Source organism: Epinephelus lanceolatus, chromosome 10, assembly GCF_041903045.1.
Source record: "Epinephelus lanceolatus isolate andai-2023 chromosome 10, ASM4190304v1, whole genome shotgun sequence".
Taxonomy (NCBI): domain Eukaryota; kingdom Metazoa; phylum Chordata; class Actinopteri; order Perciformes; family Serranidae; genus Epinephelus; species Epinephelus lanceolatus.
In genome coordinates this window covers 16,455,072-16,466,795 of record NC_135743.1, presented here as the reverse complement: position 1 = coordinate 16,466,795, position 11,724 = coordinate 16,455,072, and the positions used below count along the sequence as shown (strand labels likewise).

General features: G+C 41.2%; 2 protein-coding genes across 3 annotated transcripts; one reads left to right on the top strand and one right to left on the bottom strand.

Moving 5' to 3' along the window:
- Window positions 1-74: 74 nt before the first annotated feature.
- Window positions 75-4,049, bottom strand: ino80e (INO80 complex subunit E). Of its 2 annotated transcripts, XM_033641041.2 has the most exons (8): window positions 3,893-4,048; window positions 3,528-3,610; window positions 3,349-3,419; window positions 3,173-3,225; window positions 2,968-3,049; window positions 2,150-2,267; window positions 1,752-1,850; window positions 75-1,392 (listed from the first exon to the last, which is right to left on the bottom strand). In XM_033641041.2, the coding sequence occupies exons 1-8, from the start codon at window positions 4,002-4,004 to the stop codon at window positions 1,186-1,188; spliced, it is 825 nt and encodes a 274-aa protein (XP_033496932.1). In that variant the 5' UTR covers window positions 4,005-4,048; the 3' UTR covers window positions 75-1,185. The 2 variants fall into 2 exon arrangements, with proteins under 2 accessions (XP_033496932.1, XP_033496933.1); XM_033641042.2 differs by lacking the exon at window positions 1,752-1,850 and having other exon boundaries at window positions 3,893-4,049.
- A 2,963-nt stretch (window positions 4,050-7,012) lies between these two features.
- Window positions 7,013-11,143, top strand: LOC117266089 (zinc-binding protein A33). The gene is made up of 7 exons (XM_033641038.2): window positions 7,013-7,148; window positions 7,347-7,420; window positions 8,097-8,192; window positions 8,710-8,943; window positions 9,583-9,605; window positions 9,810-9,925; window positions 10,006-11,143. The coding sequence occupies exons 2-7, from the start codon at window positions 7,355-7,357 to the stop codon at window positions 10,557-10,559; spliced, it is 1,089 nt and encodes a 362-aa protein (XP_033496929.1). The 5' UTR covers window positions 7,013-7,148; window positions 7,347-7,354; the 3' UTR covers window positions 10,560-11,143.
- Window positions 11,144-11,724: the final 581 nt, after the last annotated feature.

The window sequence follows — 11,724 nt, the reverse complement described above, 5'->3', positions numbered from 1 at the left end:
AAAACAACCTCTGCAGCATGATCTCAGCAGAATCTGTGAATGAAACCTGACACAAACAAGTACTTCAAGTCATCTGAAATAACACTTTGCATTTTATTCTCTCACAAACACAACTGGAAAGGTGCAAAAATAATTAACATGAAGTAGCTTTGATTTTTTTTGACAATTGGTAAAAAAGAGACATTAACCTTGAATAAGTACAAGTGACAGGTGTCAAAACTGCCTGTAACAGGCAGAGAAGACTTAACATTTGAAATATTTATATCAGAGTAAAACAGCTTTAATGGACTGCAATAGCATGTCTGGGATATTGTTTAGACAATGCACAAACAAATAAGAAACAAATTCTCTCTGTGCAGGACACACCTTGCTGTAGTCACAGTTTGTAGATTGCTAGACTGCTTGGACAACAAATAATCAGCAGGCAGCTTGTATCTGTTTAAAAAGTAAAATGTCCGATCATCCCAGCGTCAGTGGATTTTTCTTAAAAGCTTAAAAACTGTAGTTTTGTCACAGATTTAATTCTGACCATAATATTGTGAAACCACATTTTACTGGGAGATATTTCTGACAGTGATCCTGTAATTAAGGAAAAGTCCACAGGAGGGAGCTCAGCCCTCTTTTTGAAAATCTGTAATGGACTACTGAATGCACAAAATACAGTCAGTCACATTTTGTCTTTCACTCTCTCACACACACACACACACACACACACATACAGATGCACAAACCCTCCATTCTTTGCTTATAAAAGCCCTATTCACAATAAGCTAGTATTACCTGGGGACCTCGTGATTTAGAAATTACCCCCCCTCACATCTGTGTTTAGTGCTGCTCATTCTCTCGGGAAGACTGTATTTTACTCAAATTTACTGACATTATCCCGTGGATATGATGCGCAGAGTCATTTTTAACTCCACTCTAACCACAGAAACACTACACACAGCACCACGAGCAGTGATAAACCTCCTTTTTTTCTGATGCCGATCATATGACCTCTGTTTGTTGCAAAATATGGTAGGTCATTTGCGGTGAATTTTTTACTTGACAAACTACAGATATGGCAGATTCACAAGGGATTATGATCACAAACAACCTCCACAGTTATTACAAATTACTAGAGGTCCCCAGGTAATACTAGTCCCGTGTAAATAGGGCTAAACACATCTTAACACACACTCAGGCTCACTCATTAGGGATGTCAATAACCAGTTCGGCCTCGTCTCCCTCCGCTCTGTCTTCGTCTCCTCTGTCGCTGTCTGCATCGCTGTCTCCTTCCTCCTCAGCTGCATCTCCACTAAGCATCTGTCTGGGAACCCAGCTGAAGGGGCCACTGGCTGTTGGAGGGGCTGCAGTGGCTGATGGGTAATTGGCTGCCATTGGGGCAACAACCTAAAAGGAATTTAAAATAAAGCCAAAGTGTTAGAAAAAGGCAAAGGGATGGAGATATGATGAAGAAATAATGACTATGGATGTATGGATCACAGATGTACAGAGTAAATCAGGATGAAGCATGCAGCACGTATGTGAACATACAGACAATAAAGACATGTCAGCATAGTGCCAAAATCAAAATGACTTATGGGACTGAATTTTCACACCAATGTCCTGTGTGTTTGTATATAAACAATGTGCCATCTAATACAAACAGCACATTTATATACAGGATGTGAAAAATAAGCAGTATATTGGCATTATTATCATTATTATCATCATCTCTGAACATCTCATTTTCCCGTTTCCTCTCTCACCTTCCCCGCTGTCTCTCTCTTGTTTTTAGGCGTCTTTGTTTTTCTCTCTTTCTTCATTCGCTCAGCTGGGGGGGCCAAATACTCTGGTGGGAAGGGCATCTGCCCAACACACACGCAGGCCCCAAATTGCCAAATGAACACACATGCACAACAATAAAAAAACAAACACAGAAGAATGAACAATGCATGGACAGTGAAGCCGTTATCAGCATCAAACAAAAAACAAATGAGATAAAACAGACTTATGAATAAAATGACAATCAAATTATATCAAATTATATTTAAAAAAAATGGCAAATCAAAACTGGGATTATGTTTGCTGATGAGGAGATGACATAGGCAGCAATGTTACTGTTGCTGGCCCCACTAAGATTTAAGAAAGGGAGACGGAAACTCACAGTGTTGAGGTAGGGTCCAGAGCCTGATGACTGTAGGGGATGTACACCAGGACGGGACAGCAGGGAGAGATGGGGAGAGGATGAGGAAGGAAGACACGCCCCAGGACTACTTCTTCGCCTGAAAAGAGTATGTCACAAATTAAGAGACATGAGGGAGTTGTTTGTCTTATGTCTCTGTTTGATGCAAGTATGATGCTGTTTTAGTTTATTCTAAAATATTGTGGGAAACAGAAAACAGTTGCCTCACATTTTAGAGTGGTCAAGGAAGACGCACAAGTTTTGAAAAACAAACATGCCTGGCCAAAGGTGGTCAGAAATAAAACAAGAGACCTTAATTATCCATAAATTACTTGCACAACTTCAGTCTCAGTTCAAGCACAAATAATTGTACCGTACACACACAATTAGAGACGTAAATACAAATAATGGTTTGTTATTGGAGGCATTTTATCCATTTACACCCAAACACTTTATGACATATTCATTTTTAAGGTTTCAATTTTATACTCTGCTGTATATTGCATCAGGATTATGTTTACTACGGGGCTTTTTTCTTTCAAAATGGTCACAATAACCAACAAAATGAGGCTCTAATTCATTAATATGTATGTTGCATTTTCATATTTGAGTGAGTAATCATGGTACAAGCAGCCTGTGAAAGCTCTACATATTGCTAGCATCCCACAGGTGTTAGAGTGGGTGGTGAAAGGCAAAGTGCTGACCTATTTGAGGTACAATATTGTTGATATAATTACTCAAGAGATACCCTGAGTCAGTGGGTCTAATTCTTTAATTTTATATTAAAATGCCAAACTTACTTCTTTGCTACATCTCGTTCTCTTTCCCTCTCCCTGGGGCCTTCTCCTTCACTATTTTCAGAAGAAACTGTTGCGTCTGAATCTGGAAAAGAAGACAAGAAAACCTCAATCAACCTACAGTTAGAAGATAGAAATGAAAGTATGCCATAGAAATAAATACTTTATTTTTAAGGGGAGCTTTTAGGATGAGGTGTAATATACCTACCCGAAGAGTCTTCATCTACTCTCTCATACTGTAGCAGTCTGTCCAGAAGGAAGCTGGTAAACAAGTAAATGACATTGTGTTACTGCAGGCACTTTAAATTGTTTAACATCAACATATTTTCATGCACACACACACACACACACACACACACACACACACACACAGTGTAATCTCACCTTTTGTCTCTGGAAACTTTGAGAAGTTTTCTCTGTGCTCTCCTCAGCTCCTCCTGAAAGCATTCCTGTTCCTGCAAAAGGAAACCAAACATGAAATCAGTGTAAATAATGAGACAGGTGTGTATTTATAAAACACCGAAACATGACTGAGCGTCCACACTCGGGATGATCATACTCACATAAACAAGAAATTTTAATTTGCGTTTGAGATTTTTGTATTTCCGCTTGTAGTCAACTTCGACGTCCGCTTGACCGTTCATTTCTGAAATAAAGCAGGAAATTATAAAAACGCTGAAACCTACAGTCTGCTGATAGTTGTAGATACTTAATAAAGGTAAGTTTTTTAAACCAACTGCCTGTGAAACAGAGACGGAAACGCTACTGAATGCTAAGCTAAACGTTAGCATACCTAGCTAGCTCGCTAAAGATACAGAGCTGCTGGTCTTACGGGACTCTGAAGATCCACCAAGATTTATTTCTAATCTGCAAACATGGTTTCATTGAATATGCAACGCTCTTTTTATCCATGAAAATTAATTTGTACCTCTTGACTGAGTCTGTCTGTGCGACATGCTCTTGTTTACTTCCGTGACGTCACTTTTATTTTCTTCTTCTGAGGTTTTAACGGCAGTACGCATCCGGCATCTTCGGTGCATTACCGCCACCTTCTGCTTCTCACGTGGACCAGAGATTAAATCCTACAAATAAATCCTGTCTCAAAGATTTTCTGATCAAATCAAAGAAGCAGGGAGACACAGAAGATACCACTGAAGCTGCGGAAGCTTCATCTTCATCAGCCTGCAGAGAAACAAAGTTTACACACTGAAACCTGTCACACTAAAACATGTACATACTGACAAACCCCTTCAAACTCCTCAAACATACAGATATCAATTCAAAACCCTTGAAATGCAATGCCGTTCCTATGGTCTAAGACAATCCAAAAACAGGAATAACATGAACATCTCTCTCCCAAATCCAAAACCAGGGTGCTTAAACTAAAATTTGAGATGTCATAAATAATTGAGTCTGGAGCTACACCACAGACAATGAATTTGTAGCTTAAAAGATAAGGTATAGATCATGGGTTCACATCCTCGGGGTCCTGACCTCCACTATGGGGTCGCCAGTGCTTGATTTTAAGAGGTTTTAGAACATGTTTTAAGACGTATACACACATAGATATAAATCTCAGCCTTTCATCCATTTCTGGAAATGAAACTTAATCAAATTAAGTTGATAATATTATTCAAGATCCAAACTTAAAATGCGTCTCACAGGATGAGGGCACAGTGGAGACCTGAATACAAACTACATTCAGAGAGCCTTCACTCTGCTAAATAACCGCATCCTGCATTAGAAACATATCAGGAAGTCTCTAATGAAATGCTCACAGAAAATAATCTGTTCAAAATTCATCCAAACTGTTTGTTTTAAAGAAACTTCCTGCAGTTATTGCATTCACTATTTGGGTTAATTGTACAGTCAGCTGGGTATAAAAAAAAGAAAGCAAACATTCTGTGGTCCACAAAATCAGTCTCTCATTCATTATCTGTAGAGCAGCTCCAGACTTTGTACTCTATGACGCCACATGTTGAGACTTGCTTCTGGGGTTTCTGGCTTTGAGAGAGAGTAGCTCATGTTCAGATATTGACAGAACTTTCATGGGCAATGGAAATAACATACTAGAATTCTTAATTGGTGGTGTCCTCCTTTAATAGGAAGGATATCTCAAATTGAAAGGTGGAAAAAACTAGTTTTAAGGGTTTTTAAAGACCTTAAATGGATAAGCTAACCATCACAATCCTTTAATAGATTGTAATACATTTATTTGTCAGTTAAATTACTTGAGACCTGCAGTGAGCCCTCACAAATGTGAAGCAATCCCCTGGATTTGCACCTTAATTGAAAAATATGTTGTGAGAAAATGTGCTGTGAGAGGTCAGCTGGTGGAGAAACTGCTCTGCAGTCTCAGGGTAGTCAGATTGAATCTCTCCTGGACTGCTTGTGTTCTCCCTTTGATACTCCTCAGAGGGCTGTTTAATGAAAGTGTCTCTCATTCTCAAAAGCCTGTCTCGAATGAGCCTAACGAGCCGGTCTGTTTCATGCAGACACTCACAGCTGGTCAGAGCCTGAATTCATCAAGACACGTCAGAGGAGGAAATCAGTCCGAAATGGGCAAACGATGTCAGAGTGACACATGTTTGTTTCTTTCAGGACAAGATTCTGCAACTTTACTGTCAAAAGAGCCATGTTTTTGCCAAATAGAGAAAACTTGACGGGCACCTTTTAAAAATATTTTAAAAGCTGTTAACAAATCAACCCTCTCTGACTTCTTGAGCTCCAGTAAATTCATGTCTGTTGGTGTTGTTGAGTGTGTCTATGGTTCAGCCTCTGGAATAAAGGGCTTAGCTTGATATTTATAACCTCCAAGTACTCTGCATATCTCTTGCCAACCCACCCACAGCTTGCTGTTTGTCCTCTGCTTCGTTCCCCAGTACTCCTGCAACACCACTTCAGTCAGGTGTTGTTCTTCATGTCCTTTGAGGTTAGCCCAGTAGTTGGTCATTAACTGCTTCTTTCTAATATCTGGTGACATCTCTCCCGTCTGGACTTGCAGGGCTGGGATGAGAGTTGACTTTACTGCTCCACAAACTGTCTTTGAGCTTGTGTCTGCATGTTATTAAGCTTTTCTAAAGGAGTTTTTAAGGGTGAACGATAAATGACACTAGAGGACCTTTTATTTTTCAGATATAAAGATATGAGTACAGATAAAACAATTTAAAAACAAAGCAAACCTTTTTCTTTTTTTTGTATAATTTGACACTAACACAACAGTCATATTTGTTATTTCTGTTATATATTTGCCACATATTTTTTTATAGTCCTATCATTTGTTTTAAATCAAAGACATCAGAATTAAAAACTAAAGGACAGTTCATTACATTAATATAGCCCACACTGATTTATAGCTGCTTTGATCGTCAGCCAGGAGATGCTGTGCATGCTTCCCTTGTATTTTTTTTAATCACCCTGTCAGCGTCCCCTCCACCTGCCGCATATTGTAGTGCACTGTAGTTTGCTGCTCAACCTCAGATCAGCACAGTCACTTGCCAGGACCCAGCGCCATGAATTATAGATGAGGAACATTTGCAGAGATGAGTAATGCTGCCTCAGTGCACATACCCTCAGCCAGACTCCCCCTGTGTGTCGAGGGTGATGGAGGGGGTAGACAGGAGGAGACAAAGAAAGAGAGATATAAAAAGTTGAGATAAGAGGACAGACCCATGGAAGAGGCTTTTGGCAATGCAGTGGGATGCAGATATGTACTCCTTGAGAGGAAGAGCAGAATTGCTGACTGTATGTTTTGAAACGCACCCCCCTCTCAGACAATGTGAAATCCAGCAGGGCACAGACAGCTAAACAACATCCTTTAATGCAACTACCAAAGCAAGCACTGTAATAGCTCATAGTTGCCGCACTGAGTACTCCCCCCCCCCCAGACATTGTCTTACTTCCAGGCAAAACAACTGGCGACATGAAACACAGTATCTGCCTCTCTCCAACATCAGATTCTTCCTTGAGTCCAAAGACACTGGCAGACAGAAATAGACTCTTCTGTGTCTGCTGCCATAAATTGCTACTGCCAGCCAGCAAGCCCTCCTGGCAGCTAAAGTCATCTGCCACCCCTCCTCCCTCTCCTCAACTCCTCCTAATGGATCCATATATTCTCAAGTCAGGCTGTGGACACTGATCTGTGCTCGTCAATAAGATTTCTCCTTAATTTTTTCCGCTTGGATGTATGTCCTTGTTGCTCTATTAGTATTGCTTGTTCTCATCGTGCTGGCATGTGTGTTCCCCCCCACCCTCTCAATTCTCTCTCTCCCTCTCTGTATTGTTATGCCCTCTAATTTGTCCCTCCCTCTCACTCCGTCCATCACTTTTTTTTTCCACTTTCCTCAAGTGTCCTCTCAACTTCTGTTTTGTACAATTTGCAGAAACTGGAATGTACCGAAATCACACCAAAGACACCAACAACAACTGCAACAAAAACCTCCTGAATGATCACAAGGTAAGCTCCATGTTTTATTGTTTTCACCTGCTGCTGTATTTAGAACAGCAGACACGAGATACATTGACTCTCATAATGTGACTTTGGGCTGGCATGATATCAGATTTTTCCTACATGATTATCGTGGCCATAAGAGTTCATGATAAAGACATTATTGCAATATCATAGAAAATTGATAAAGAAGTTATCAGTCAAATTCCTTTTTAATTTTGTTTATTGTAGATTTTGTCTCTTTTTGGCAAATGAATTACACTCAAAATATGAGTGTAGGTAGGTTGAGAGAGAGTCTGTAATCATAACTACAAAATCATACAGAAAGAGTATCTAAAGGTTGGTGACAAGGCAACCAGATGGCATTGGAGGAGGGCGACAAAGCAAGGACAGACGGAAAATGGAAACTATTTTAGAGCCGCTGGATAATGTACATGATACTATATGATCACATGAGTATTATTTATATAATATCAGTATTTTATTCTTAAATGTCACAGTTATTGCCAATACCAGTATATCCTGACATTCATAATATAACTGTGTTTATTTGAAACCTCATGTTTCATAGGCAATGAAACTCAGTTTGCAAGATATTAAATCAGTAACATTTCTATTCCATTTGTATTTTTTCTCCTATTGTCTGTCTCCTGTTTGTGTGTGTGTGTGTGTGTGTGTGTTACAGGAAAAGCTTATCCAGGCTATTAAAAGAATCAAGCATGAGGTAGATGTGTGCAGAGAAGCAGAGAGAGAGACGTTCATAGAGTCATTGGATGTAGAGGTACTGTTGCTGCATTATTAATCCTTACCTTTTTTAAAAATGCACTCTGTCATACATAGCAATCGCAGTTTACAAGAAACTAAATGTATATATTCATAACAATTCTACTGAAGCTAGTTTTTATATCCACACACTACATTTCCCAGCCAACACCTGTATGCGGGGCCCATGTGGGTATAAACGAGCTGAAAATGGGCCCTATATGGGATTGTTCATGGGTTCCACATTGGCCCAATTCCAATTGCCCACATGTGTGAGTTTACCCAAGTGGGCCCCAGATGAGATGCCCATTTTGGACCCATACCCACTTCGTACCCAGGCAACCCTGGGAGCCATGTGGGGCCCACTTGGGTAAAGCTATCAATGTTGGCAAAATGGAACCCACGGACTATCCAATATAAGGCCCAGTTTTCAACCCATTTACTACCCTCATGGGCCACATGTACAAATGTTGGCTGGGTTGTAGTCACACACAGGCTGAACTGATCATTTTCCATCCTCTCTCTCCGTCTATCAGAACAGTTTTGATGCCCTGGAACGAGAAATCAGAGCTGAGTTTCAGAACCTGCATCGTTTCCTAGATGAGGAGGAGTATAATGACCTGGAACGAATGAGGAGGGAGAGACAGAAACAAGTGAAGCAGCTGAAGGAGAGAGAGAAGAAGATAGCAGCGCAAGGGAGAGACCTGGAGAGAGCAATTGCGGTGCTCAACAGCAAACTGACCGAGGACGACAGCCCGAAACTGCTCAGAGTGAGGAAGCATTTGCTGCTAAAGAAGTTTTGTCTTATACTGTAACTTTACAAAGATGGAGTATGGTGATGGAGGTAAATTCAGAACAAGGGTGAGTTAATGTGTGTGGGGACAGAGGGGGAGGTGTCAGTTTGGACTCCCTCCATAAAACATTTTGGAAACAGCAGAGCCAAGCTTGGGGTTATCCAGGGTCACTGTAAGCATTCCCCTTGACCTGGGACAAAACTTTACTTACCTCACTATCAAATTGTCAAAATAGCTGTCTGTAATTGCTCCTCCTGTTGTGAATCCTTTGAGCTTAGAGCTGCTGGGGAAAAAATGTGACAGTGCAGTTTTAAATCAAGGGACCCGATCTGCACTCCAACCCTGTTAGCTGTTCTGCTCCTTTTCATTGGCACTTATCTGATCAATTATAGACATTGATTGGCTAAACAATTGACTTCCCTGATACTGAAAGTGCAAATCAATTTCTCATTTAAAAGTGAAAGGACAAAGGGAAGTTGACGCATTAGTCAGCAAAAGGAACGGGCAGTGTAAGGCAGTCTGGCTGATGTCACAGCTTGTTTGTAGCAATGAAATTTTAAAGTGCTGTATGCTATGATTTCAACCAGCTTTCCAAAAATCTTTCTCTCATTGCAGGAAATTCAAGATCTCACTAAAAGGCAGGTTCCCTAAACGTAACTGTTTTTTTCTCTCCACTGTTTTCCCCCCCACATCTCATTAATCTTGTGTGTATGCATGCTTGGCATTCCCTCTCATCTCTGCACATCCATCCATCTTCATGACACTCCCCATGGTGTGTCTATCAGGTCAATATTCTTTCATTCATCATTCAGTCCTCCCGTCTTCCCATTTTGTCCAAGCAGGTCTCAGGTCCGCTTTGTTCCTCCAGCGGAGGTGGACACTGAGGTGCGCTCTGGCCAGTTTGTGGGGCCCATACAGTACAGGATATGGAAGCACATGAAAAGCTGCCTTTACCCAAGTATGTTCATATATGTCATTTGATACAACACATTCAAAACAACACCAAAACTCACCTTTTTAATCTCTATTTGTTTACAGATATTACATCAATGACCTTTGACCCTGAGACAGCCCACCCTAATCTGTCCATGTCCCAGTCTTGCACCTCAGTATGGTTTGATGAGGATAAAGACACCAGTGATTGCCAACCCAACCCACAACGGTTCCATTATTATTACTGTGTGCTCGGCCATCAGAGCTTCACCACAGGCAGACACTACTGGGAGGTGGAGGTGGGACATAAGACAGCATGGAGGTTGGGTGTGGCACGAGCAGATGTCCAAAGAGGGGAGATGGATGCTACTGGCACTTCCAGTGGCCTCTGGACGCTGGCCCTGAAGGGTGGATCTGTCTTCGCCTGCACCGACCCGAAGCCCACCAAGGTCACTGTATCTGTACATCTTGTCCGAATCGGTGTGTTTTTAGACTGCGAAAAGGAGGAGGTATCTTTCTACAACGCTGTTACCATGGCACCACTCTACACCTTCACTATGGAAACGGTTGAGGTTCCTCTGTTCCCCTTCTATAATCCGTGTGACACAGATGAGGGGAGGAACACAGCAGCACTAAAGATCTTTAAACCTTCACTATGATTAGAAGCCACAGTCCAATTGTATGTTATATTAGTTGAACTATTCTTACATTTATAGTTGACACTCTTAGAAATAAAGGTACTAACTAGAACTCTATGTAGTTCTTTGGTTTGTCCCTATAGGAGAACCCTTTTTGGCTCCTGTTAAAACCTTATATAAAGGTTCCATCTGGAACCCCTTAAAAGGGTTTTACCTGAAACCCAGCATAAGGGGTTATTATAGACTGTATAGGGAGATGGACAACATGTCTCCACTTACTCCCACTGTACAAAAATGAAGCCAAAATATCCCAGATATGTCCACTATCATCACTGGTGACATCATTTGGAGCCAGAGTCTGTGCTGTTGCAATCTCCGCCATAACGAGTTCCTGCCCATACACCCATCCGACCAGTCAAAAGCGGCTCCACTGATCTCGAGCACACCGACTGGCACACATAGCTGTCATTCATAATGTCCATCCCCCTTTTTTTATAACATCAAATAGTTAATTAAAACCAAGAAGAACAAACACTTGAACATACAGTACAGGCCAAAAGTTTGGACACACCTTCTCATTCAATGCGTTTTCTTTATTTTCATGACTATTTACATTGTAGATTCTCACTGAAGGCATCAAAACTATGAATGAACACATGTGGAGTTATGTACTTAACAAAAAAAGGTGAAATAACTGAAAACATGTTTTATATTCTAGTTTCTTCAAAATAGCCACCCTTTGCTCTGATTACTGCTTTGCACACTCTTGGCATTCTCTCCATGAGCTTCAAGAGGTAGTCACCTGAAATGGTTTTCCAACAGTCTTGAAGGAGTTCCCAGAGGTGTTTAGCACTTGTTGGCCCCTTTGCCTTCACTCTGCGGTCCAGCTCACCCCAAACCATCTCGATTGGGTTCAGGTCCGGTGACTGTGGAGGCCAGGTCATCTGCCGCAGCACTCCATCACTCTCCTTCTTGGTCAAATAGCCCTTACACAGCCTGGAGGTGTGTTTGGGGTCATTGTCCTGTTGAAAAATAAATGATCGTCCAACTAAACACAAACCGGATGGGATGGCATGTCGCTGCAGGATGCTGTGGTAGCCATGCTGGTTCAGTGTGCCTTCAATTTTGAATAAATCCCCAACAGTGTCACCAGCAAAACACCCCCACACCATCACACCTCCTCCTC

Excerpts from the sequence above, each read along its gene's own strand:
- LOC117266089 (XM_033641038.2), top strand. The coding sequence starts at position 7,355 with ATGTACCGAAATCACACCAAAGACACCAACAACAACTGCAACAAAAAC. Across the intron at positions 7,421-8,096 it reads ACCTCCTGAATGATCACAAG|GAAAAGCTTATCCAGGCTAT; the intron begins GTAAGCTCCATG and ends TGTGTGTTACAG. Across the intron at positions 9,606-9,809 it reads ATTCAAGATCTCACTAAAAG|GTCTCAGGTCCGCTTTGTTC; the intron begins GCAGGTTCCCTA and ends TTGTCCAAGCAG.
- ino80e (XM_033641041.2), bottom strand. The coding sequence starts at position 4,004 with ATGCACCGAAGATGCCGGATGCGTACTGCCGTTAAAACCTCAGAAGAA. Across the intron at positions 3,420-3,527 it reads AATTAAAATTTCTTGTTTAT|GAACAGGAATGCTTTCAGGA; the intron begins GTGAGTATGATC and ends TTCCTTTTGCAG. Across the intron at positions 3,050-3,172 it reads AGTAGATGAAGACTCTTCGG|ATTCAGACGCAACAGTTTCT; the intron begins GTAGGTATATTA and ends CTTCTTTTCCAG.